This window comes from Ornithorhynchus anatinus, chromosome 3 (genome assembly GCF_004115215.2).
Source record: "Ornithorhynchus anatinus isolate Pmale09 chromosome 3, mOrnAna1.pri.v4, whole genome shotgun sequence".
NCBI classification, from domain to species: Eukaryota; Metazoa; Chordata; class Mammalia; order Monotremata; family Ornithorhynchidae; genus Ornithorhynchus; species Ornithorhynchus anatinus.
Window position 1 is genome coordinate 88,152,133 of NC_041730.1, and position 27,907 is coordinate 88,180,039.

Consider the following 27,907-nt stretch of genomic DNA (forward strand, 5'->3'; position numbering starts at 1 on the left):
AGTCAGGGGTCATGGGTTTGAATCCCAGCTCTGCCACTTGGCAGCTGTGTGACTGTGGGCAAGTCACTTCACTTTTCTGTGCCTCAGTTACCTCATCCGTAAAATGGGGATTAACTGTGAGCCTCACGTGGGACAACCTGATTACCCTGCATCTACCCCAGCACTTAGAGCAGTGCTCTGCACATAATAAGCGCTTAACAAATGCCATCATTATTATTATTATTATTATTATTAATACTCTGCACATAGTAAGCACTCAACAAATAACACTGATTGCTTCTAACACCACACTGCACTGTGGGATGAATGTCCCCTAATTCTTCACCATTGTTCTCCTTAAAATGATTACCTGAGCTAGAAAAGAACTGAACTGTACTTGTTCCATGATCTTAGCTACGGACGAAAGTAAGACGAGAACAATCTAACACACTGTTTGGGCGAAAGTCATACTGTACATTAATGTCTAAATCCAGTGGCGCCCTCAAAACCACAAGTTTGTTTAATCTCCGTCTGTTTCCATGACTAATCTGGCCACGCCTCTTCTGAAAAAAAGGCTGGAACACGGATGGATGTCTCTGGTTTTATCACTAGCAAAAAGCATACTGTCCAGGATAAACTGGACATGCGACCTAGCGTAGAGAGCCCAGGCCTGGGAGTCAGAAGGACCTGGGTTCTAATCCCAGCTCAGCTACTTGTCTGCTGCGTGACTTTGAGCAAGTCACTTCACTTCTCTGGGCCTCAATTATCTCATCTGTGAAGACGGGATTAAGAGTGTTAGCCCCATGTGAGACAGGATATGTGTCCAACCTGACTAACTTGTCCCAGTGCTTAGCCAGTGCTTGGCACATAGTAATAATGTTGGCATTTGTTAAGCGCTTACTATGTGCACAGCACTATTCTAAGTGCTGGGGGAGACACAGGGTAATCAGGTTGTCCCACGTGAGGTTCACGGTTAATCCTCATTTTGCAGATGAGGTAACTGAGGCACAGAGAAGTGAAGTGACTTGCCCACCGTCACACGGCTGCCAAGTGGCGGAGCCGGAATTCGAACCCGTGACCCCTGACTCCCAAGCCCGGGCTCTTTCCACTGAGCCATGCAAGTACTATAATTATTATTATTATTATTATTCTCCTGGGGAAGGAGGAATGAAACCAGCCCTGTGGCAAAAAGATGATGCTCCCTAGTTATAGGGAAAGTACTGACTCTGCCTGGTTCACTCCCTATCTGGTTGTTATTAAAGGACCTTAGGGTATCTCCAGAATTGAAGACGGCAGAATCCGTTGGTTAACATAAATATAAACCATTTGGAAAACACATTGCTAGAATTCCCGAATCATTCACTTGATTTCCAACTCACTTCACCATTTCACAAGAAGGAGGAATCGAGGCACTCGACTAGAATAATTTTACGGCTTCTCACTGACTTTTCAGAGGATATCTGGAATTTACCAAGCGCTTTTAACTTTCCAAGGCCTTTTCCCCCAAATTATCTCATTTGTCCTCCCAACTGCCCCGTTGAGGCACAGATGAGGAGACAGGCACATGGAGGATAAGTGATTTGCCCCAGTTTACAGCAGACTACTGGCAGAGGTAAAACTACAACCCAGGACTCCAGACAGCTGGTCAGTCATCTCATCAGCACGCACACATCCCGACTCTCATCCCTTTCCCTGGGCCGTACTCATGCACTGAACTCGCTTTGAATTCCAAGATAAATTCCCGCGAATCCAGGTCGGATGAGTTTCTACTCGTGTAGTGGAATTTCCCAGATCCACCACTGTATGAAAAGGTGCCCCGAGTGTCAAGTCAGGACAGGGACCATGATGGGGACGGAGAGAAGAGATCATTTAAGAGTTCAAGTTCCATCAATCTCCCTACTGAGGACTCACCTCCTCCAAGAGGCCTTCCCAGACTGAGATCGCCCCTTTTCCCTCTGCTCTCCCTCCCCCCTCTGCTCCTCCCCTCCCCCCTCCCCCTCCGCACTGTGCTCATTTGTATATATTATTTATTACCCTATTTATTTTGTTAATGAGGTGTACATCCCCTTGATTCTATTTATCGTGACGATGTTGTCTTGTTTTCGTTTCGTTCTGCTTTGCTCTGCCTTCTGTCTCCCCCGATTAGACTGCGAGCCCGTCACTGGGCAGGCATGGTCTCTATCGGTTGCCGAATTGGACATTCCAAGCGCTCAGTACAGTGCTCTGCACATAGTATGTGCTCAATAAATACTATTGAATGAATGAATAAATCTCCTTGCTTTTCTGTCCCTTCATTGAGCAGCAGCAGAAAGGCACAATTCTGTCACCACTGTGCCCATTCAGTGCCAGGTCCACTTTATAACCTTGGTACCCCGTCTCCACTCCTACCATGCCCCCAGCGTTTCCATTTCAGCCATTTCCTACACAGAGGCAGGAATGTCTAGTGGAAAGAGCATGGGTCAAGGGGTCAGACGGCCCGGGTTCGAGACTCGATTTTGCCATTGGCCGGTTGAGTGAATCGGGGTAACTTCACTGTGCTTCGCTTTCCTCATCTACAAAATGGTGATTACAATATTTGTCTCTCTAAAAGGTCTGTTGTGAGGACAAAATAATGACCGGGAAAGCCCTTTGGAAAAATAAAAACTGTTGAACAAATGAATGGTGCCAGTCACCTGGCTATTTGAGTTCATTCAATCCTATTTATTGAGGGCTTGTTGTGTGCACTATACTAAGCGTTTAGGAGAGTACAATACAACAGTAAACAGACACATTCTCTGCCCACAAGCTGACAGTCTAGAGGACTTCCGGTTGGTCGTTCGATACTGGCCCCTTGGGCAGCGGAGTTCGGGGATAAAATTAAAAATGCAATTACAACCAGGTGGCAGCTAGCCAAGTGGCTCCTGCTTTCAGGACTCCCGTGAAATGGCCCAGCAGAAAGCAGAACTATTCCAGGAAAAATGGTCGGGGTCCAAGACAAAGGACTGAACGTCCCTGACACTTGCAGGATCCCACAATGGTCCGAAAGAAGACACCATCTTGGGAGAAAGACCGCAACTAAATAAAGAGTTCAGAAGAAAGCCAAGAATTGACTTACTTTTCTATGGCAGATACGTGCTTTGTCTCAAATTTCCCTTTGGTTAACAGCTCCGGAGTTATTCTCCCCTCAAAGAGGAGCCCCTCCTTTGCCATCTTCACGAGAATCAACCTGACCAGTTCTCCCATGTACATGCCGCTGACCATCTTCTCAAACCTGCAAGGAGATAAAACATCAGTGGTCACGGCTGCAGAGAGAAAAAAAAAACCCAACCCAAACGGTACCGCTGCTGGGGAAACCTGTTGGACACAGGCTTAGAGACCACCATGAGCGAGCATCGACTGCAACACCTGAAAGATAAAATTGATCAAATTTACCACGAAAAGATGGTAAAGTGGGGTAGTAATGAGCGAATATATCATATATTATTCTCAGATTGCAAAATGCAGCAACTGCTTTAACTATCTGCGATGAAACCACAAATTAATCACTGAGTTTATCATAGTTTGATATACTATAAACTAAAGAATACAGTGGATGGTCCAGGAGCAAACTGACAAATTCACATCACCACTCTGCCCTGTAAACAGAAAGACCGACAGAGTATTTAAGGAAATTATTTACATAAAAATGTTTATTTTTTGGCTGAAGGAAAGCTTACAAGAAAACTGAAGGAAACAAACTTTGTTTGGGTAATTCACGAGAGGGTTACTGACCCTGAATATTGTTGCAGATATGTAATTTACCAATTAAAACTCGCTTGACGACCATGTAAATTATACTTTAAGGCAAATGATCACAATAAAGATTATAAACCGACACTTACTCCCCAATTGTAAGAAGGTAAATAGATTACCGCCGTGTTTGGGTATGAATCCACTACCCCTATCAACGCAAGGTCGATAATTCCCAAATCTCCCTCTCCAGCCCTGAGCTCTCGCCTTCTCTGCGGTCTCGCCATCGCCTCCTGCCCTTCGCAACATCTCAACCTGGATGTCCACAACAGAACTCCTGGTCTTCCTGCCCGAATCCTGTCTTCCCCATCACTGAAGACCACGGCCCTTTTCTCCCCATCTCGCAAACCCGTAACCTTGGCGTTATCCTCGACTCATCTCTCTCATTCAATCTACATATTTAATCTGTCACCAAACCCTCTCAGTTCTATCTTCATTATATGGCTAAATTCTATCCTTTCTTCTCCATCCAAACTGTTCCTACGCTCATCCAAGCACTTATCCTATCTGGCCTTGACTACTGCATCAGTCTCTTCATGGACTTCCCTGTCTTCTGTCTCTCCCCACTCCAGTCCATATTTCACCCATATTATTTTTCTTAAAAAAAATTCAGTCCACAACGCCCCACTTTTAAAAAAAATTTAATTTACTTTTTATGGCATTTGTTAGGCACTTACTATGCGGCAGGCACTGTTCTAAGCACTGGGGTCGATACCCGCTGATCAGGTTAAATACGGTCCCATGTGGGAGTCACAATCTTAATCCCCATTTTACAGATGAGGTAACAGACACAGAGTAGTAAAGTGGCTTGCCAAAGGTCACACAGCTGACATGCGGTGGGGGCAGAATTAGAACCCAGGTCCTCTGACTCGCAGACCAGTGCTCTTTCAACTAGGCCAAGCCGCGTCTCGAGAACGCCCTTCTCCTCAAGAACCACCAGCGGTTGCCCATCCACCTCAGCAACAAACAGAGATTCCTTACCATCAGCTTTAAAGCACTCAATCAGCTCACCCCCTCCTACTTTACCTCCCCGATTTCTTACTAGGATACGACTTTGCTCCTCTAACGCCAACCTACTCACTGGACCTCTTTCTCACCTATCTCACCGCCGACCCTTGCCCACTCCCTCCCTCCCTGTCCATATTTGGCAAACCAGCCCTCTCTCCACCTTCAAAATCTTATTAAAATCACATTTCCTATAAAAGGCCTTCCCCAATTAAGCCCTCTCTCCCTTCTGTGTCATCTATGCACTTGAATCTTGATTCAACTAGTTGAAATCTTGATTCTATTTATTTGCCATTGTTTTAATGAGATGTTCATCCCCTTGATTCTATTTATTACTATTGTTCTCGTCTGTCCGTCTCCCCCGATTAGACTGTAAGCCCGTCAAAGGGCAGGGACTGTCTCTGTTACCGATTTGTACATCCAAGCGCTTAGTACAGTGCTCTGCACATAGTAAGGGCTCAATAAATACTATTGAATGAATGAATGAATCTCTACCTTTTAAGCACTTGATATTCACCACACCCTCAACCCCCATGTCCATAATTTATTTATTTTAATGTCTGTCACTCCCTCTAATAATAATAATGTTGGTATTTGTTAAGCGCTTACTATGTGCAGAGCACCGTTCTAAGCACTGGGGTAGATACAGGGTAATCAGGTTGTCCCACATGAGGCTGACAGTTAATCCCCATTTTACAGATGAGGTAACTGAGGCCCAGAGAAGTTAAGTGACTTGCCCACAGTCACACGGCTGACAAGTGGCAGAGCTGGGAGTCGAACCCATGACCCCTGACTCCGAAGCCCAGGTTCTTTCCACTGAGCCACGCTGCTTCCCCACTCTAAACTCTTTGTGGACAGGGAACGTGTCTATCGACTGTTGTGCTGCACTTTGCCGAACGCTTAGTACAGCCCACAGTAAAAACTCAATAAATACCACTGATTGATAGAAACCAACCATTATAGATTGTACTGGGACAGAGCTCTGATTATAGAGCAATAAACTTTGGCCAATAGATCTCACAATCTAATATTTAGAAATTTAATTAAATGTGGAGCCTAATGATAGTGCTATAGTGCAGTCCCCCTAAGCAGAATTAGTCCAAGGATTAATGGAGAGAAGACAAAAAGGTTTGTGAGCCTGACAGAGGATCTGGAACAAATTTGGAGTTAGAATGTTTGGGTTTTTTTAAGTCTATCATTTCAGTGACTGGTGCAATTCATTATAAACTAGTTAGGGATTCATCATTTGCTGGCCTCAATTCAAAAAGTGAAATTTTTAGGCACTAGTAACAGTACCAAAATATTTTTTCTCTCAACCATGATTAACCCGGCTAATGGCCAAATTGTTTTAATATGTAGAAACCAGATTAATAGGAGAAATAAAATCACTACTAACTACTGCAATAACTATTTAATAGGAAGATATATTTTGAGCTCCAACAATGTACTACATGATGAAGAGCTGACACTATTTATTTATTTTTAATATTGGTCAATCAAAGCATTAACTGAGCACCTACGGTGTGCAGAGCACAATACCAAGTACTTGTGAAAGTACAAATGACATGGTAGACATGATCCCTGTCCTCAAGGAGCTTACAGTGTAGCAGAGGAGATGGATACTAAGATAATTTGCAGATAACCAGCACTGCATAGTGGATATAGCATAGGCCTGGGCGTCAGAAGGTCATGGGTTCTAATCCCAGCTCCACTACTTAATAATAATGGCATTTGTTAAGTGCTTATTATGTGTCAAAATCTGTTCTAAGCGCTGGGGTAGATACAAGGTAATTAGGTTGGCCCATGTGGGGCTCACACTTTTAATCCCCATTTTACAGAGGAGGTAACTGAGGCATGGAGAAGTTAAGTGGCATGCCCAAGGTCACCCAGCAGACGAGTGGCGGAGACAGGATTAGAACCCATGTCCTCTGACTCCCAAGCCTGTGCTCCTTCCATTGAGCCAGGCTGCTGTGTGGCCCTGCACAAGACACTTCACTTCTCCGTGCCTCGGTTCCCTCATCTGTAAAATGGGGATTGAGGCTGAGCCCCATATGGGACAGGGACTCTGTCCAAAATGATTTGCTTGTATCTACCCCAGCGTTTAGTACAGTGCTTGGCACATAGTAAGTGCTTAACAAATACCACAAATATTATCATTATTATTATTATAAGAAGAAAGAAAAGTGGCTGTGTATATGAGTTAGCGTAATGTAATAGGGTATGTTAGATTAGAGAATCAGCGTGGCTTAGTGGAAAGAGCCCTGGCTTGGGAGTCAGAGGGCATGGGTTCTAATCCCACTCTGCCACATGTCTGCTGTGTGACCTTGGACAAGTCACTTCACTTCTTCACTTCACTTCATTTCACTTTATTGCCATTGTTCTTTTATTGCCATTGTTCTTGTCTGTCCGTCTCCCCCGATTAGACTGTAAGCCCGTCAAAGGGCAGGGACTGTCTCTATCTGTTGCCGATTTGTTCATTCCAAGCGCTTAGTACAGTGCTCTGCACATAGTAAGCGCTCAATAAATACTATTGAATGAATGAATTCACTTCTCTGTGCCTCAGTTACCTCATCTTTAAAATGGGGATTAAAAGTGTGAGCCCCACGTGGGACAACCTAATTACCCTGTATCTCCCCCCAGTGCTTAGAACAGTGCTTGGCACATAGTGAGCGCTTAAAAATACATTATTATTATTATTACTGTACAGGAATGCTAAGGGGAGTTGTGAAAATATAACTAAGTGTACAGGAAGCACAGGAGTGCTAGGAGTCAGTTGGGGATGGGAGGAGAGGGGAGGAGATATTGATGTCCTTTTATTACCTTTTATTTTCGTATGCATCACTTAACCATACAATTGGGGGAAGCAATGTGGCCTAGGAGAAAAAGCACAGGCCTGGGAGGCAGAGGAACTGGGTTCTGATCACACCTCCACCACTAACCTGCTGTGTGACCTTGGACAAGTCATTTCACTTCCTCTGTGCCTCAGTTTCCTCAACTGTAAAACGGGAATTAGAAACCTATATTCCCGCCTACTTAGGCCGTGGGACAGGGGAACTGTGTCCAGCCTAACTTGTATCTACCCCAGCGCTTAGTAGGGTGTCTGGCACGTAGTAAAAGCTTAATAGACACTATTATCATCATCATCATCATCAGTGTCTCCAAAATCTCACACCTTTAGTCCTGGGGAAGATTCGGGGAGCCAAGTAGGTCCCATAGTCTCTATCACACACCCCTGTCTGATACAACAGAACAGGGAAGCAGCATGGCCTAGTGGATAGAGCATGGACCTGGGAGTCAGAGGGACCAGGGTTCTAAATCCGGTTCTGCCATTTTTCTGCTGTGTGACCTTGGGCAAATCATTTCATTTCTCTGGGCCTCCGTTACCTCATCTGTAAAATGGGGATTTTGACTGTGAGCCCCATGTGGGACAGAGACTGTGTCCAACATGATTAGCTTCTACCTCTTTTAGTAGCATTTTTTCCAGTGTCTGGCAACCCTCGCTATTAAAAACGTCTAACCTAAATCCCTCAGGTTGCTAATCATGCCCAAATCTTTGGCTCTGTCTCTGGTGGAGGAGAACAGCTAACAACTATCCCTTCTGTTCTTGAAGGCATCTCTCAGCAACTTATACTGGAGGATGAGAAGCCCAGTACTCAGGTAGCACCACTCCAAGTGCCAGGCACTTGCAAATGGGCCAAGCTGCCTCTCTGGGGGCCTAAATTTCCATAGCCAAATACAGGAAACTCAACTCCAAAGGTTGAAAATAAAAAACAGTACAAATGAAACAGTCAACCGATTTGGTGGGAGTGTCTACAGGGGTCCGTAGTCAACACAGAGTCAACACTAAAGCAATACAGCACTATCTTCTCTCAGTTCCTAGAGAGGCTCATGCCAATGACCCGCGTAGTCGAGGACGAGAAAGGACTCCTTTCTCAGTAAATTAAAGGCCTTGAAGTGAATTCTGTCTTGAAGAAGTTAGGTAAATTTCTGTAAGCCCACAAATGGGATGCTGGAACCTGCTTGATTTTCCAACAGTCCCATCTCTTCTGTCCTCTAGACTGTAGGCTCCTTATGGACAGGGAACGTGTCTGCTAGTTCTGTTGTACTGTACTCTCCCAAGTGTTCAGTACAGTGCTCTGAACACAGTCAGTGTTCAATCAATATCATTGATTGGTGGATTATTTTTGTATTGTACTCTCCCAATCGCTAAATACGGTACTCTACACACAGGAAGCACTCAAAAAATATGACTAAAGACCAACAAGCCTTGCCCCAATATGTTAAAAATGACTCTATATTCCTATTACCATAATTTGTGACAGTCTGTTTCTGATCAGAAAATACAGAGGAACAGAGAAAGCCCAAAATAGTTTAAATGAGCCAGCTAACCCACTGGGTGGGAGTTTTTGTAGGGCTAGCGAAAGGGCTCAGTGGATAGAGCAGGGACCTGGGAGTCAGAAGGTCATGGGTTCTAATCCAGATTCCTCCACTTGCCTGCTGTGTGACCTTGGGCAAGTCACTTCACTTCTCTGTGCCTCAGTTACCTCATCTGTAAAATGGGGATTGAGACTATGAGCTCCAGGTGGGACAGGGACTGTGTCTAACCCAATTTGCTTGAATCCACCCCAGGTCTTAGTACAGTGCCTGGCACATAGTAAGTGCTTAACAAATAACATTATTATTAATTATTGTTCAGAGGTGACCCAAGAGCATGACAGTTCAAAAGAAATTGTTTAACTGTGCACTTCTATTTCATTAAAGCCATTTATTTTGTAATCACTGTGGTCTGGACAGTATCTCCCTTGCTTCTGTAACCACAAACTCATCCAGGCTACAAATAACTTGACTATGATGGCTGATTCCCCACCAGCTCTGTTCTACATTCTCTCCATGTAAATGTTCTAAATTCCCTCCCTCCCATGTAAATGTGGACAGATTTATGGTTTTATGCATAATATAGACAACCATGAACTCGGAATAGGAGGGATAATCCTGGCATGCTGTTGAGTACATGAAAATTGTCCCCAACAGATCGAATCCTCTGCACTCCACTAACACCACCTTTCTGAAATTTTCTTAATCTTCCATGCTATTTAGATGGCTAAAGGAGAGTTTAAAGATGTAATAACCCCGCGACTTCACGGAGATAAGTCTTATCTGACTGGATTTCCCCGAGATGGGAAAAGGTCTTGGGGTTCTTCTCCTTCATTCGAACTTTTTCAGCCTTCCGTCCGGTACATCCACCTTGGGGCCCAATTTCTCCAAGGACCTTGTTGCAATTGCTTTTGCGGAGGAAAGAAAAGGAATGAGAACTGGAACTCACAGCTGTTTTCCAGGGTTGAGGGATCCCCGGTCGATCTCTCTGTCAAATTCTGTCCTGATGTCTTCTAAGGACCCATCGTCTCCAAAGGCCCCCCACTCTGTGTTGATGCACATTCTTCCCTCATCTCCTTCCACCGAGTCAATGTGTCTCAGCTCTTCCATGTAGCAGGCGTTGGTGCCGGTACCTTGGGGAGAAGGCCGAAAGACGTTACCCGCGAATAAGGGAATTAAGCCTGAATTCCATCAATCAGCTAAGGAAGGCAGGTTACCAATTATCAGGCCAACTTCGCAGCGCTGGTCATCGAAACCACAGGTCATCATGGTTCCTACTGTGTCGTTCACCACAGCCACAATATCTGCATTATAGTCCTGAAGATGGAAACAAACAATTATCTTCAGGAAATATCTACCGCTAGGTCCTAAGACACTCTATGCCAAAGATTCTCAGTCTTCCTATACGCTGGAAAAACTGCCCGCAAAACACTATAAGGACATTCACCTGGTTAGAGCCCGGCTCTTTCAGTCTTTCCCTATTGTTACTAATTTTCTTCTTGGTGATCCTTGGGCTGAAACTCTTTCCTAGAGTTAACACTAACTGAAATGATGGGCAAGCAAAAACAATTTTAAGTTGTGGAATCAGAAAAGGACAACAGGAAGGGCTCTGTGAAAGCACACAGTTGGACTCCATATCATAGTACAGGGCATGATCTTTATCACTTTCATTCATTCATTCAATAGCATTTATTGAGCGCTTACTATGTGCAGAGCACTGTACTAAGCGCTTGGAATGGACAATTCGGCAACAGATAGAGACAATCCCTATCCAACGATGGGCTCACAGTCTAATTTCAATGTTTGCTGATCCTGGCATCTCCTTCTGCAGTTTTCTTCAAACCAGGATTTTCAAGACTGAATCTGTTCTGGATCGCAGCTTACCTGCCCTAAGCAATAACAGTGACCCCCAACCTTGCCAAGGGCAGGTGAAGGGTGTGCCCTTCCACCTAGACTATGTTTGCTCTCAGTCCTGGGGGCAACAGATGCCACCAACAGCAGCAAAAGAGGATTCCTTCCCAACAGGTCTCCTCATCCTCACTGCCCAGGCTGGTATAAAGATATTCCATTGTGTTGTGAGCTTCAAGATCTGGGAACCACTAGTTAATAAATGTAAAAGCAGAAGTAGCAGGGCATAGTGGATATAGCCAGGCCTGGGAGTCAGAAGCTCATGGGTTCTAATCCACACTTGCCTGCTGTGTGAACTTGGGCAAGTCACTTCATTCATTCATTCATTCAATATTTATTGAGTGCTTACTCTGTGCAGACTATATAACAATACAACAATAAACACATATTCCTGCCCACAACAAGCTTACCTCAACTGTGAAATGGAGATTGAGACTGTAAGCCCCACATGAGACAGAAACTGTGTCCAACCCAATTTGCTTGTATCCACTCCAGCCCTTAGTACATTGCCAGGCACATAGTAAGTGCTTAACAGATATCACTATTATTATTAATAAGGTTAGTTGACTGGTTTCAAAGGCGAGAATAAGTACAAATGTCTTCTAACTTGCAACCACGAGGTTCATTTTCTGGCCATCAATTGAACAAGCCAGTTCAACAACAACAACAAAAAAATCAGGGCAAGCAGTATATCTACTTGAATACATATAGTCAGGTTGAAAATAACAAAAAATAACACGAAGATATCCCGCCTGCTTCAGACTGGCATTAATATTACTACGATGGGCTTCAAGCAAACTTAAGGAGTTTGAAAATTTGTACACAATTCACCCTGATTGGTCTGTAAAGAAAACACAGTCTGTTGTGTAATATACCTCATACATCTACTCTCCATCTACACTCACTCCCTTGGTGAACTCATTCGCTCCCACGGCTTCAACTATCATCTCTATGCAGATGACACGTAAATCTACATCTCCGCCTCTGTCCTCTCCCTCTCCCTTCAGGCTCGTATCTCCTCCTGCCTCCGGGACGTCTCCACCTGGATGTCGGCCCGCCACCTAAAACTCAACATGTCCAAAACTGAGCTCCTTATCTTCCCTCCCAAGCCCTGTCCTTTCCCTGACTTCCCTGTCACTGTGGATGGTACGACCATCCTTCCCCTCTCTAGAGCCCGCAACCTTGGTGTCATCCTTGACTCGGCTCTCTCATTCACCCCACACATCCAATCCGTCACCAAGTCCTGTCAGTCTCAGCTTTATAATATCGCCAAGATCCGCCCTTTCCTCTCCACCCAAACGGCTATCTTACTGTTACGGGCTCTCATGATATCCCGGCTGGATTATCGTGTCAGCCTTCTCTCTGCTCTCCCTTTCTCCTGCCTCTCCCTGCTCCAGTCTATGCTTCATTCCGCTGCCCGGCTCATCTTCCTGCAGAAACGCTCTGGGCATGTCACTCCCCTCCTTGAAAACCTCCAGTGGTTGCCTATCAACCTCCGTACGAAACGAAAACTTCTCACTCTAGGCTTCAAGGCTCTCCATCACCTTGCCCCCTCCTACCTCATCTCCCTTCTTTCTTTCTACTGCCCACCCCGCACGCTCCGCTCCTCTGCCGTCCACCTCCTCACCATCCCCCCTTCTCACCTATCCCGCTGTAGACCCCTGGCCCACGTCCTCCCGCGGTCCTGGAATGCCCTTCCTCCTCACCTTCCCCTTTTCCCTCCTTTCCTTCTGCTGCCTCTCTGCCCCCCCCTTCACCTCCCCTCAGCTAAGCCCCCTTTCCCTTTCATTTGTATATATCTTTATTACCCTATTTATTTTGTTAATGAGGTGTACATCCCTTTGATTCTATTTATTGCTATTGTTTTAATGAGATGTACATCCCCTTGATTCTATTTATTGCTATTGTTTTAATGAGATGTACATCCCCTTGATTCTATTTATTGCTATTGTTTTTGACTGTCTCCCCCGATTAGACTGTAAGCCCGTCAATGGGCAGGGATTGTCTCTATCTGTTGCCGAATTGTACATTCCAAGCGCTTAGTACAGTGCTGTGCACATAGTAAACGCTCAATAAATACAATTGAATGAACGAATGAATACTCTGGGAATATATTATGATTTGTACTCCACTGCCATCCCAACCACCAGGTTGTTTTAGAGACCGTCTGAGGTCCCACAGACCAGCAGTGTCTAGCTTGGAGGAAAAGGTTGGGGAGAGAAGGGTAAAGTGCACAAAAATCCCAGGATGTTTGCAATCCAACAAGAATACATATGGTAAAATTAAAGGCAATACTAGTGGTAAGATGCTAGACTAATTAGGGTTTAGATTCCATGACAAAGCCTCTTAACTTGGGCAATTTTAAATTTTCCCTAGAAAAGTTAGGGCAGAAACATTATTTTCTTCAGAAAATGACTTCCAAAAAATAATTTTGTATAGACATTCATAAAAAACCACCTCAATGATACTAATTAAGCACATCCAAGCTCAATCACTTGTCAGCTATGTGACTTTGAGCAAGTCACTTAACTTCTCTGTGCCACAGTTACTCCACCTGTAAAATGGGGATTAAGACGTGAGCCCCACGTGGGACAACCTGATCACCTTGTATCCTCCCCAGTGCTTAGAACAGTGCTTTGCACATAATAAGTGCTTAACAAATGCCATTATTATTATTATTATTATTGTGTGCAGAACACTATACTAAGCACTTGGAAGAGTACAAAGCAACAGAGCAGGTAGATACAGTCCCTACCCCCCAGGAGCTTACAGTCTAGAGCATCTTCATAAAAATGTGATATTCACTTAAATCCCATAACCTAGATTTTACATTTTACTTCAGTTTCCACCTGCCAGATGATGAGATGGAAGAATAAATCTTCCTACCATAAACTTGACAAACATCCCCCAAGTAGTAGTCATCTGACAGTACTGTGTCATTCCTTTGGTATATATTTTTAATTCAAAGCTCTGCTCGGCTTACTCATTCAGAGCTTAGTGAAAGTATGCTAGATAGCCATGAGCATATGGAATTTGTTATCTTAGAAAGTTGTGCAGGCATAAAACGCTAATAAATTTTGGGAGGGTTTGGATTTATTCATGAAATCAAGGTCCACAGTGGGAAAAATAACAGATTTAGAGGAAAAAAATCAGGGGTGTTGAAAGGTTCAAATAGGATTTAGTTTGATTCACAAATGATAGGTCAAATGAGGGGTGTTTGGAGGGAAAAGTTAAAGATGTTAAAAGTTAGAGAAGTAGTTGGTTATATCTTCTAAAATCCCTAAACACTCCTTGTCATCCCACTGGGAGGTAGACTTCCAAACTGGATAGACCAGATGCATTACTTGTCTTTTTTCACGCATATATGTACTTTCTTGTGCCTCAGAGCACAGTCATAACCAAACGGCGTCTATTATGCAACTTGGAAAGTGGCCATGCCCATCTCAGAAACCTTAAAAGAGAAATTACCCCACGTTTCTTGATGGCCTTGTTGAGCAACTTTACCACATCTGCACCTTCGACTCCACTGGCTTTGAAGCGCTTCGTCCAGGTGATCAGAACACCCTGCAAATGGATCAGAAATAGCATGTGGCATCGAGTCTTTCAATACCCCAAGGAAGCAGAGTCATTTAGAAATGAGGAAACGAAGATCCAGAGAGGTCAAGGGACTTGCCCGAGATCAAACAGCTCCTTGGGGCCAAAGCGAGACGCTGACACAGAGCTTCAACTCTTACTATGACACTGGGACTTTTCCAAGCAAATCTGCTCACTCCCACTCATCCCTGAGGTGTTGCTTATTTGCCTGTTGCAATTACAAGTGTAAGCGCCCTGATTCCTGCAAATGAGAGTTTTGACTGAGATCTGAGTGGGTTTTTTGAGGTGAAAGTGGGTCAAAGAGGTGTGGAAGGGGGTGGACATTTAATAGTCCTGTTCCAAGCTGAACTTCCAGGAAATGACAGATGTTGCTGCTTTTGAGATAGGGTGACAACTTGCTTGCTTCTGAAACTTTTTTTGGCAGTTCCTGATTCTAAAAGCTCCAGTGGAAAACACTGCGTACTGTCAAAGTATTTACTGGGCACATTTCTGGTTGAACAAAGTACAATTAAGAGAGGAAAAACAAGATACAGTTCTTGCCACTAAGAGTTTACAAACTACTAAAAGAGACAGGACTGTAGAAACACACAATTATAACCACAAATTCCAAAAGCACAAGCGTCATAAAATATAGTTATCTATTAGGGGGCAGTGACACACTGTCACTGGAGAGAGATGACCTGGACTATCTTCCCCAGATCATTTGTTCACCCCCACTTTAAATTTAAGTCTCAGGGGTTTTCCCTAGAAGCCAGTTTCTCCTCGGCAATCCCACAGAGAAATTGCTGAGAATTTTGAATTTAGAAACGAACCCATAGAAGACACACTCTTTGCCTCCTCTTTCCATCCCCCCTCTTTTTGGTCCTCTCCGAATCTCTTAATTCACCCTCTGGGGACTCAAGAGTGTGAGTCTCCATTCCCCAAGTAAAAATTTAACACAGTCCTCTACAGGAACGGAAATGGCGGAAACAAAGACTTCACCATTACATACGCTACTGTTGAGGAGTTACTAGAATGAGTGGAGTGACTAGAGACAAGTGGGGTTAATCTGCAAGGGTTCTGGGGAGGTGGGCTTTTCGTAGAGGTTTGAGTGAGAAAGGAGACCCCAGTTCGCCAAAAGGAACTGTAGTTAATGTGAATCTCCTTATCCAATGAAGAAGGCCAGGATTTGCAAAAATAAAACTGCCTCCAGGAAGAAGGAGGAGGAGGAGGAGGAGGAGAAAAGATAAGGCTAAAGTCTGGTTAAATGAGTGTTCACTGACAAGACTGGAAATTGGTTGACACTACACTGGATCTAATTTCCCCAAACTGGTAAGGGACCTGGCAATGCTTACAAGGTTCAGTGATGCCCAGGCTGCTTATGGCAGTGTGGCTCAGTGGAAAGAGCCCGGGCTTGGGAGACAGAGGTCATGGGTTCTAATCCCGGCTCCACCACTTAGATGTGTGACTTTGGGCAAGTCACTTCACTTCTCTGGGCCTCAGTTCCCTCACCTGGAAAATAGGGATGAAGATTGTGAATCCCATGAGGGACAACCTGATCACCTTGTATCCCCCAGCGCTTAGAACAGTGCTTTGCAAATAGTAAGCGCTTAACAAATACCAACATTATTATTATTATTATGGGAGAACAAAAGCAGTTGGCCACTTGATCCTCAAAAGGGGACCACCATGGATCCTACTCTGCCCTACGTTAGTTAATAGTGAGTGGAGATACAGCAGCTCCCAAAGTAGCCTCACTTCCATCAGGCATATGACCAAACAGAAGCTTGGTCCTCTTAGACATATGATTTATAATACTATACCTTGTTCTAATGCCTCAACCAAACTTAAAAATTATTGCATTTTTAAGAAAATCTAGTATTTAAGCTAATCGGGACTAAGATCATCAAACAAAATGTGATTTGGGTATCATTAGGCACAAATTATTTTCTTCAATTTCTCAATCTTCCCACTGAATGGCACTTCTTTCCACCCCCACCCCCAACAATATCTGCATTAGAATGTTTCGCTTATGAATTTTAACAGTTGCTCTCCAAGTGTTCAGGAATTACTATTCACTTTATAATACATACAACAATTAAAATCACTAAAAAAATTACGTTAACCAGAGGCCTCACTCATAAATAGGGTTTTTAATAACAAAAAGATTCAGCTATAAACTATCTCTCAGGAATGAATACTCTTTTATGATGGCTCAAATCTTTTTGGTTTTATGAGAGCGCTTTAGGGTTTTATTTCTCTGAAACCTGGAAACTGGTTTTGTTTTCAACCACACACAGTTTTCTTTTTTACGTAACCTTACCTCGTCTATTCGTGATTGTCTGCATGGGAAAGAAAATGTAAATCCAACGGGGAGTTTCTTATCCTTGATTTGCTTTTTCTCCATGAAGTCTCCCAGGCACTCAGCAACGTGATCAAAAAGCTAATGGAAACAAGGAGGAAGACGCCAACAGTCAAGAAGGAGGGAACGATACATAATAAGGATAGAGATGCCTCTTTCCAGCCTTATCACAAATAATACCTGCTTGAGAGAACTCAAATGACAATTGCCACAATCTTCTCCCAAGCTATAGGAATGGTGATCCCCATAATACCTACCCCTGAGCCCCTAAGAAGATTGAGGGCATCATTTCAAACGCAATGAGACGTCAATCAAACAGCCACTTTAAAAGGAAATCTTCAAAACTGATCATACGGTATTTGATACATGATGTTACAGCACTTTTCAAAACCGCACTTCCAAGGTAAAACACAGAATGTTACTCAATCTCATATCTAAATGATAATTAAAAGTACTTTGAATGTACATGCACAGCCAACGTAAATGTTAATGTCAAATAACTGATTCTGAATTTTTTTTTGTACCGGGGTATGCTCCATTCATGACTTGAGAGCAATAACCTATTAGAATCAAATAAACCAAAGTCAACTTGTCCAGAAGTTTGCTGTTGGTCCAGTGGGAAGAGCAAACCTCTGGGAATCAGGAAACCTGGGTTTGCATCCTAGCTCTGCAAGTAAGGGAATGTCTGCTGGGGCTCTGCTATGGGTTGTGATGATAATAATAATAATAATAATGATAGTATTTGTTAAGCGCTTACTGTGTGTCAAGCACTGTTCTAAATGCTGGAGTAGATATCAGGTAATCAGTGTCCCACGCGGGGCTCACAATCTTAATCCCCATTTTACAGATGAGGGAACTGAGGCACAGAGAAGTTAAGGGCTTGCCCAAGGTCACCCAGCAGACAAGTGGCAGAACCAGGATTAGAATCCACATGATGCCTTCTGGCTGTAAAATCTACCTGGGGCACTCCACGTGGGGTGAAGGCCCAGCATGATTCCTGAAAAATAACTGGCTAACATAATGTAAACAAGGCCCAGCATCGACATTAGATAGAAGCCAATCAATCAATCAGTGGTATTTATTGAACGCTTAGCTCGTTGTGGGTGGGTAATGTGCCTGTTACCTTGTGAGAGCGAGGAATGGGACTTGAGGAGATGGAAGAAGAGAGGGGTAAGAAGGAAGAGTCTGTTGGGAAGGAGATGGAAGGAATGGAAGGGATGGTAGAGGAGAAGGGGACACAGCCGGGCTGGGTCAGTAGGGCTTGTCAGCAGGAGCAATGTTGGACATGGCACTGAATTTCCCACCCCAAAATAAGCCCCTTTCCTCTCCCCTTTGCCCCCTCCTGTAACCCATATCATTTCAACTGGGTTTTGGGTTCCCTATTTCCACTTTTTCTGTCGACTTCCCCCCCTCCCTGCTTTGTTGTTCGGGCAGAAGAACCTGCTCCTCTAGGAAGCGTTACCTCAATTGTCTATGGTGAGACAATTTGAGCCCACCCCCTCCGTTTACCCTCTACCTCCTTCCTTTCCTTCCTGCCTCCATCCCAAATATACTTCTTCTCCATCCTCAATCTACCCCTCTTCCTTTCTTCCTTTTCCCCTCATCTTTCTAGACCGTGAGTTCGTTGTGGGCAGGGACTGTGTCTACAAACTCCGTTGAACTGTATTCTCTCAAGCACTGAGTTCAATCAATATGCGCTATATATATTCAAAAAATAAAATATTTATATTTACTGATCTAATAACATATCAAATATACATTCAATAAATAAATAGGTGCTCAATAAATATAATCGACTGACTGATCCTAAGGAACACAGTAAGCGCTCAATAAATACGACTGACTTACTGACGGAGCACTAGGGAGAATAAAGTACAACTAAGTTAGCAGACACGTTCCCTGCCCACTGCGAGCTTATGTTTTCTGGTCCTTTAGTCTCTACGAAAAGAGTTTGGATGCATTTCCCACGGTGCTTACACTCCTGCCCGGAAATCTGCTTAATGCCCTTCGGGCCTCTGACAGAGATGAGACTGTGAGTGGCACCGCCAAACCGACTGCTCTGTAACTAATTCCTTGCACTGGTTCTCAGTCCTGACGACTGATTCACTCAGGACTCCGGCTTGTCTGCTATTCTCAACAGGAGACTCAGTTATTATTACTCCATCCCCCTTTTCCCAGGTAAACTTTCCCAAATCATCCTACCCATATGAACGGCTATCCTTTCCTCCAATTTGCCCAAGAACCTCTACACGTGTTTAATTCAACTTCGTTATCAGGAAGATCTTCCTTACATCTACCCCAAATACTGGCTGCAATAATTTTACCTCACACGCTTGACTCAGTTAACATGCTTAATTCATTCTGGGAGTCGGACGTTCATGGGTTCTAAGCCCGGCTCTGTCGCTTGCCTGCTTTGTGACCTTGGGCAAGTCGCTTCACTTCTCTGGGCCTCAGTTACCTCACCTGTAAAACTGGGATTGAGACGATGAGCCCCACGAGGGACAGGGACTCTGTGAGCTCGTTGTGGGGCAGAGATTGTCTCTATCTGTTGCCGAATTGTCCATTCCAAGTGCTTAGTACAGTGCTCTGCACAGAATAAGCGCTCAATAAATATGACTGAATGAAGTACAGTGACTGGCACATAGTAAGCGCTTAACAAATACCAGAATTTGTAACCAATACCATACTTTCTAATCACTACCATAATTTGTAACAAATACCATAATTATTAACAAATAATTAGCACGCAAATGAACATACCAATACAGTAACAAATACCACAATTATTATCATTATGGCATTCATGATTTACTATTGGGGCTTATCCACCAAAATCAGCTTCCTTGAAGAAGGTAACTGCACTCCAGCAGAGCTCCCGGTACAGTAGTAGCTAAAGTGGCGATCTCCCACCACCTCTCAAAATCTCTGGAGGCACCCATGCCTCTGACCCCACACCTTTACACCTAATCAAACACTGGACCCCCATCCCTTCTTCCTTCCCTGGACACCATCTTCAACTGTCCATTTTCCATTGACTTCTTCCCCACTGCTTTCAAACATACTCATGTAACCCTTATCCTAAAAATCCCTCCTTTGACTCTTCAGCTCCCTCCAATTATCAGCTCATTTCCATCCTACCATTCCTCTCCAAACTCCTTGAGTGGAAAGAGGCCGGGCTTGGGAGTCAGAGGTCATGGGCTCGAATCCCTGCTCTGCCACTTGGCAGCTTTGTGACTGTGGGCAGGTCACTTCACTTCTCTGGGCCTCAGTTACCTCATCTGTAAAATGGGGATTAACTGTGAGCCTCAAGTGGGACAACCTAATGACCCTGTATCTCCCCCAGCGCTTAGAACAGTGCTCTGCACATAGTAAGCGCTTAACAAGTAACAACATTATAATTATTATTATTATTACTTCCTCTTCTCCAATTCTCTCCTCGACTCCCTCCTGCCCTCTTAAGTCCACGGAAACAACCTTCTTCAAAGGTCACCCATGACCTCCTTCTGGCTAAATCCAATGACCTCAACTCCATCTGAATCCTCCTCAACCTTTCAATTGGCTTCGACACTGTGGAACGCCCTCTTCTACTGGAAACATTATCTAATCTTAACTTCACTTACACTCTCCTCTCCTGGTTCTCCTCCTCTCTGGCCACTCATTCTCAGTCTCGTTCATGGGCTCCTCCTCTGCCTCTCACTTTCTAGCTGCGGGAGTCCTTCAAAGCTCAGTTCACAGTTTCCTTCTACTCTCTCTCTTAAATCCAGTCCCTCAGAGAACGCATTGGCTCCCGTGGCTCAGTGGAAAGAGCCTGGGCTTCGGAGTCAGAGGTCATGGGCTCGACTCCCAGCTCTGCCACTTGTCAGCCGTGTGACCGTGGGCAAGTCACTTAACTTCTCGGTGCCTCAGTTCCCTCATCTGTAAAATGGGGATTAACTGTGAGCCTCACGAGGGACAACCTGATTACCCTGTATCTCCCCCAGCGCTTAGAATAGTGCTCGGCACGTAGTAAGCGCTTAACAAATACCAACATTATTATTATTATTATTAACTACCATCTCAATAAAGATGATTCCCAAATCTACATCTCCAGCTCTGATCTCTCTCCTTCTCTGCAGTCTCACATCACCTCCTGCCTTCGGGACATTTCTACTTGGACGTCCCACCAACACCTCACACTTAACATGTCCTAAACGGAGCTCCTCATCCTCCCATCCAAACCCTGTCCTCCCCTTAACTTTCCCATCACTGTATGGAGCTCAAGGCTCTCCATCACCTTGCCCCCTCCTACCTCTCCTCCCTTCTCTCTTTCTACTGCCCATCCCGCACCCTCCGCTCCTCTGCCGCTCACTTCCTCACTGTCCCCCGTTCACGCCTATCCCACCGTCGACCCCTGGCCCACGTCCTCCCGCTGTCCTGGAAAACACCTCCGCCAAACTCTCTTCTCCTCTTCAAAGCCCTACTGAGAGCTCACCTCCTCCAAGAAGCCTTCCCACATTGAGCTTCCCCTTTTCTCTCTGCTCCTTCTGCTGCCTCTCTGCCCCCCCACCTCCCCTCAGCTAAGCCCCTTTTCCCCCCTTTCCCTCTGCTCCTCCCCCCCTCTTCCCCTCCCCTCAGCACTGTGCTCATTTGTATATATTTTTATTACCCTATTTATTTTGTTAATAATAATAATAATGTTGGTATTTGTTAAGCGCTTACTATGTGCCGAGCACTGTTCTAAGCGCTGGGATAGACATAGGGGAGTCGGGTTGTCCCACGTGGGGCTCACAGTCTTAATCCCCATTTTACAGATGGGGGAACTGAGGCACAGAGAAGTTAAGTGACTTGCCCAGAGTCACACAGCCAACAAGTGGCAGAGCTGGGATTCGAACTCATGAGCCCTGACTCCAAAGCCCGTGCTCTTTCCACTGAGCCACGCTGCTTCTCCAATGAGGTGTCCATCCCCTTGATTCTATTTATCGTGATTAAGTTGTCTGCTTTTGTCCGTCTGTCTCCCCCAGTTAGACTGTAAACCCGTTAATGGGCAGGGATTGTCTCTATCTGTTGCCGAATTGTGCATTCCAAGTGCTTAGTACAGCGCTCTGCACATAGTAAGCGCTCAATAAATACTATTGAATGAATGAATGAATGGAGCACCACCGTCCTCCCTATCTCAAAAACATGTCATCTTGAAGTTATCCTCAACTCATTTCTTTCATTCAGTCTATACATTCAATCCGTTACCAAATCCTGGAGGTTCAACCTGACAACTAGCACTAAAATCCACCTTTTCCTCTTCATCCAAACTGCTACTGTGTTAATCCATGTACTTATCCTATCCTGCCTTGATTACTGCATCAGCCTTGCCGCTGGCCTCCCTGCCTCCCGTCTCTCCCCACTCCATATGGTACTCCTCTGCTGCTCAGATCATTTTTCTAAAACTAAAGATCAAATCACGTCTCCTTACTCCTCAAGAACCTCCAGCAGAACTACCCTCTGAGCACCGAAGAAATCTTTCTATTACATTACCGGCGGGATATGGTTCACCTGGTGTACATTTCAGACTGGAAAAATCAGGCAAGAGTGAAAGACATGGGAAACCCACCTGAGACCCACTGCCATGCATGACGTCCTCAGGGGTATCATAAATCTCCGTCTCCATCTGCACAGTCTGCTTTTTCTCATGCGACACCTTCACCCGCAGGATTCTAAAGCAAGATCCACCAAGGTCCAGGGCAATGAAATCTCCCTTTTCTGTTGAAGGAGGCAATACATAGTCAAGTGATCACATATACAGTGTGGCCTAATGGAAAAAGCAAGGGCCTTGGAGTAAGAGGTCGTGAGTTCTAATCCTGCCTCCATCACTTACCTGCCGTGTGAACCTGGGCAAGTCACTTAACTTCTCTGTGCCTCAGTTACCTCATTTAAAAAAGGGGGATTAAGACTGTGAGCCCTAGTAATCAATCAATGGTGTTTACTGTGCACTTACTATACGCAGAGCACTGTACTGAGCGTTTGGAAGATACAATGCAACAGATTTGGCAGACTCGTTCCCTGCCCATAATGTGCTCTACATAGCACAGGGAGTGTGCCCAACACAATTATATTGTAATTGCCCCACTGCTTAGTACAGTGCCTACCAGATAGTAAGCACTTAACAAATACCATAGAGAAAGAAAGAAAGTCTTAACACAGTGCTAAATCCCTGTACAGAGAATATCATTATACTGGAATGCAATTCTAGAATCTCTGACCATCTGTCAGAGATGAAGATTCTGGGAAATCAAGTTCAAGTTATGAAAGAGAGGGGGTGGGGAGAGCGGAACAATAAAGAGTTGTGACTTTTCACTGAGAAAATAGCTTGTGATACCTACTTCTAGGGCCTGACTTCAAGGAGTAAAGTGCTTCAAGTTACCCACAACTTCCACCACTCTCAAAGTGCTTTTTGCTCAGCTTCATACCTACTAAATGGCATTTCCTTACATTCAAACCAACAGGTTCAACACCCCTTTGCAACACTCTAGGAGTCTGTATTTCCACCCCCTCTGAATCCGCCATGCTTCCAAAATGTCCTTTCCCATTTCCAAGTCGAATGCTGGCATCTGGGCAGAAAGTAGACGAGTCATTTCTCTAAAATGTCTCATTAACTGGCCCATCCATCTAATTGTATTTATTGAGCACTTACTGTGTACGAAGCACTTAGGAAAGCACAAGATACAATACAAGATAAAAGATAATCAGATTCAACACAGTCCTCATCCCACATCGGGGCTCAAAGTCTTCATCACCATTTTACAGACAGGTAACTGAGTCACAGAAAAGTTAAGTTACTTGCCCAAGGTCACGCAGCAGACAAGTGGCGGAGCCAGGACTAGAACTCAGGTCCTCTGACTCCATGGCCCATTCTCTCTCCACTAGGCAACACAGCTTTTCAACCTAACTTCCAAGTTGTAGCATTAAAAAAAATCTCAGTCAGTAGGGAACCCAATTTTACACATAATTTATTTTATATTCATATTTTAAAATGTGTATGCACATGCTTAACAGATATGCGTACACACAGTATAGAAGGAGAGACAGACACCACTCTAAATAAATCAATTACAGGTATGTAATTTCAGGGCTGGGAGGGGGGATGAATAAAGGGAGCAATTCAGGGTGATGCAGAAGGGACTGGGAAAAGAGGAAAGGGGGATTTAGTCAGGGAAGGCCTCTTGGAGGAGAAGAGCCTTCAATAAGGCTGTTTGTGAATCACAAGAGAGAAACAGTAGATTTAGGACTTTAGGACTCCATGTCACTTGAAAGAAACCCTCCAGGGACAGCACAAGGTTTTGTTCACCATGTGCACCTTAAGGCAGAGGCTGGTCTTGGTTATTTCTACACCAGGGCCTCAGGCTTCTCTTCTGTGGGACTTTTTTTTTTTTTTGAGCATTTCCTAATATCATCTGGGCAGCTGTTCCATTATTATCGTTCTCCTTCAGATTAAGCAACATCTTAAATGCTTAGAATGAAGGGAGGAAACTGTAGAAATAATAATTACTATAGTGGTATTTAAGACTGACTGAGCCCTCCCTTTCCTTCTGCTCCTCCTCCCTTCCCCATCACCCCTACTCCCTCCCTCTGCTCTACCCCCTTGCCCTCCCCACGGCATTTGTGTATGTTTGTACATATTTACTGCTCTATTTTATTAATGATGTGCATTTACCTATGGTTCTATTTATCTATTTTGATGGTAGTGATGCCTGTCTACTTGTTTTGTTTTGTTGTCTGTCTCCCCCTTCTAGACTGTGAGCCCATTGCTGGGCAGGGATTGTCACTATCTATTGCCAAATTGTACATTCTGAGCACTTAGTACAGTGTTCTGCACAAAGTAAGTGCTCAATAAATATGATTGAATGAATGAAAGTGCTTGCTACACGCCAGGCACTGTACTAAGCGCTAGGGTGGATTAAAGCAAACGGGGCTGGACACGGTCCCAGTCCCACAAGGGGCTTCCAGTCTTAATCCCCATTTTACAGATGAGGTAACTGAGGCACAGAGATGCAGAGTGTCTTGCCCAAGGTCACACAGCACTCCCTCCTGCTTTGTCCTGACTTGCTCCTTTTATTCAACCCCCTCCCTACTCCACAGCTCTTATGTACGTATCTGTAATTTACTGATTCATATTACTGTAAATCTAATATATTTACATTACATTAATGTAAGTTGATTATGGACAGGGAATGTGTCTGTTTATTGTCATATCGTACTCTCCCAAGTGCTCAGTACAGTATTCTGCACACAGTAAGTGCTCAATAAATACAACGGAATGAATGAATTAATGAAGCAGACATGCAACGGAATCGATATTAGAAACTAGGTCCTTCTGACTCCCAGGCTCGTGCTTCTCTTATTTGTCACTAATTCATTTTCCCAAGGGAAGTGTTGGATTTCAAGTCAGGTTTCTCCGTCTACCTGGATCTGAAGCTAACTAAAAAAGGATTGAAAAAAAGGAATCCTGCTATCCTACAGACCCGGGGAACACTTTATCAGGGTATTTACACTAGTTTTCTTCGGGTTGAAATCTGGCCTTAAGGCTCTGCAAAAATCTTTAACTGACCAGACGGTGAGTGCTCTCCTCTGCTCCTCCTTAATGCCAACAGAGAGAACCTGAGCCCCATGTGAGACTGGGACTCTGTCTAACCTGGTTACCCTGTGTTTACCCCAGTGCTTAATACAGTGCTTGGCACAGAATAAGCATTAACACCATCCGAGACAAAAAAAAAAAAAACCCAACACGAGGAATTGGAGTCAGAGAGAAAAGTGAATTGCAAAATTAAGTATAATAATAATGTTGGTATTAAGCGCTTACTATGTGCAGAGCACTGTTCTAAGCGCTGGGGTAGATACAGGGTAATCAGGTTGTCCCACGTGAGGCTCACCGTCTTAATCCCCATTTTACAGATGAGGTAACCGAGACACCGAGAAGTGAAGTGACTTGCCCAAAGTCACACAGCTGCCAAGCGGCAAAGCCGGGATTAGAACCCATGACTTCTGACTCTCAAGCCCAGGCTCTTTCCACTGAGCCACGCTGCTTCCCTCTGAAATTACAGGGCAAAACAGGGTTAAAAACAAATCCTTTATACCCTCACAAATGGGAGTTGCCAGATATACAATAGCATGAATTGCAGATTAGAGAAATCGGTACTGTATAACACAATTTTCTTTTGGGTTTGAGGTCTCCACCAGTCTTTATTATTGGTGCCTCTTGAAGGGGAAGGAATGCATTGCTTCGGAGTAATGGTGTTTAGACCCTCTCATTTGCAGATCAGGAAATATTTAACCACCGTGAACTCATCTACCTTGCTTTCCAGATGAGATGAGGACGTCCTAACCCAGAGAGCCATTAGCGAGTTGCTCAAAGCCCACCACGGGGGGGAAAAATGATTCAATTGATGGCTCCTAGCACTGGTTGGCTCCCTTCAAAAACCCCCTCACCTATTTATTTCCAATTTTCTGCTACTCTTCCAGGCGTTTTCCTTTTCCAGAGAACTAAGAGGCTCATTAGATGAACATCAGAAAGCCCTTATTAACCCTCCACCGCCTCATCACGGTCATGATTTTCAGTGAAGATGGAAAGCAAACAGAGCCAGATGCCTACCTGAAGCTCAGCCTGGTCTAGGATATGGGCCAAACCAATCCTACCCTTCTGAAATGTCAGCCTATGCCCTACTTCACAAATCAGTTCTGACCATTAGATTTTTAAGGTGGTATTTTCCTCTCTAAGTAATGAACGTGAGCATCATCATTCATTCACTCAATAGCACTTACTGAGCGCTTACTATGTGCAGAGCACTGTACTAAGCACTTGGAATGGACAATTCGGCAACAGATAGAGATAATCCCTGCCCACTGATGGGTTTACAGTCTAATCGGGGGAGACAGACAAAAATAATAGCAATAAATCGAATCAAGGGGATGTACATCTCATTAAAACAATAGCAATAAATAGAATCAAGGGATGTATATCTCATTAACAAAATAAATAGGGTAATAAAAACATATACAAATGAGCGGACGAGCACAGCGCTGAGGGGAGGGGAAGGGAGAGGGGGAGGAGCAGAGGGAAAGGGGGGGAAAAGAGGGCTTAGCTGAAGGGAGGTGAAGGGGGGGCAGAGAGGAAGCAGAGGGAAAAGGGGAAGCTCAGTCTGGGAAGGCTTCTTGGACTCACACCCAAATCCTGTCTTTTTAAATGTTACACAAAAGTAAATCAAAAGAGAAGCAGCGTGACCTAGTGGAAAGAGCATGGGTTTGGGAGTCAGAAGGCTGGGATTAAAACCCTTGCCACATGTCTCCCGTGGGACATTAGGAAAGTCACTTCAGTTCTCTGTGCCTCAGTTATCTCATCTGTTCAATAGGGATTTAGGGTGTGAGTTCCATGTGGGACGTAGACTATATACAACCTGATTATCTCGTACCTACCACAGAGCTTTAGTACAGTGTCTGGCACAGAGCAAGCACTTAAATACCATTAAAAAAAGAAACAACCGTCTTCCATTTAGGACTCAGCTACAACTAATTATACTGGAAATGCACTTAGAAATCTTTTTATGAGAATCACCAGAAAGCCTGGCAAAACGTCTAAAGCAAGAAAGACCTTGTTTAGCTACATCAACAGTGGTGAAAAGTGGCATGAGAGAGTTTACTGCTTACTCAGGAATAGCTAATTAAAATGACTACAAATTAATTTTCTGGGAATGACTAATAATATTTCTCTGTGCTTCTGAATGCCTCAGTAAAAAAAACAACTCACCAATTTGTCCATCAACCACAAAAACTATACTAAAATAAGGTGCAAAGAAGAATTCTACTACACACTCAGCTTTAACACAAACATCTAAGCTTTGGGAAAACACCAATTACTCAGTAACTAATTCCTCCAACAGAAGCTGTGATTAATATTTTCCAATTGTACCATAA

General features: G+C 44.2%; 1 protein-coding gene across 3 annotated transcripts in view; it reads right to left on the reverse strand.

The window, feature by feature from the left end:
• HK1 (hexokinase 1) overlaps positions 1 to 27,907 on the reverse strand; it is a 123,780-nt gene that overhangs the window by 35,112 nt on the left and 60,761 nt on the right. For all 3 annotated transcript variants that reach the window (XM_029060221.2, XM_029060222.2, XM_039911522.1), the window contains 6 exons: positions 22,554 to 22,702; positions 16,931 to 17,050; positions 14,503 to 14,598; positions 10,344 to 10,443; positions 10,076 to 10,259; positions 3,074 to 3,229 (listed from right to left, as the gene is read on the reverse strand). In XM_029060221.2, the coding sequence (XP_028916054.1) occupies positions 3,074 to 3,229; positions 10,076 to 10,259; positions 10,344 to 10,443; positions 14,503 to 14,598; positions 16,931 to 17,050; positions 22,554 to 22,702 (805 nt within the window). The remainder of the gene's footprint in view (positions 1 to 3,073; positions 3,230 to 10,075; positions 10,260 to 10,343; positions 10,444 to 14,502; positions 14,599 to 16,930; positions 17,051 to 22,553; positions 22,703 to 27,907) is intronic.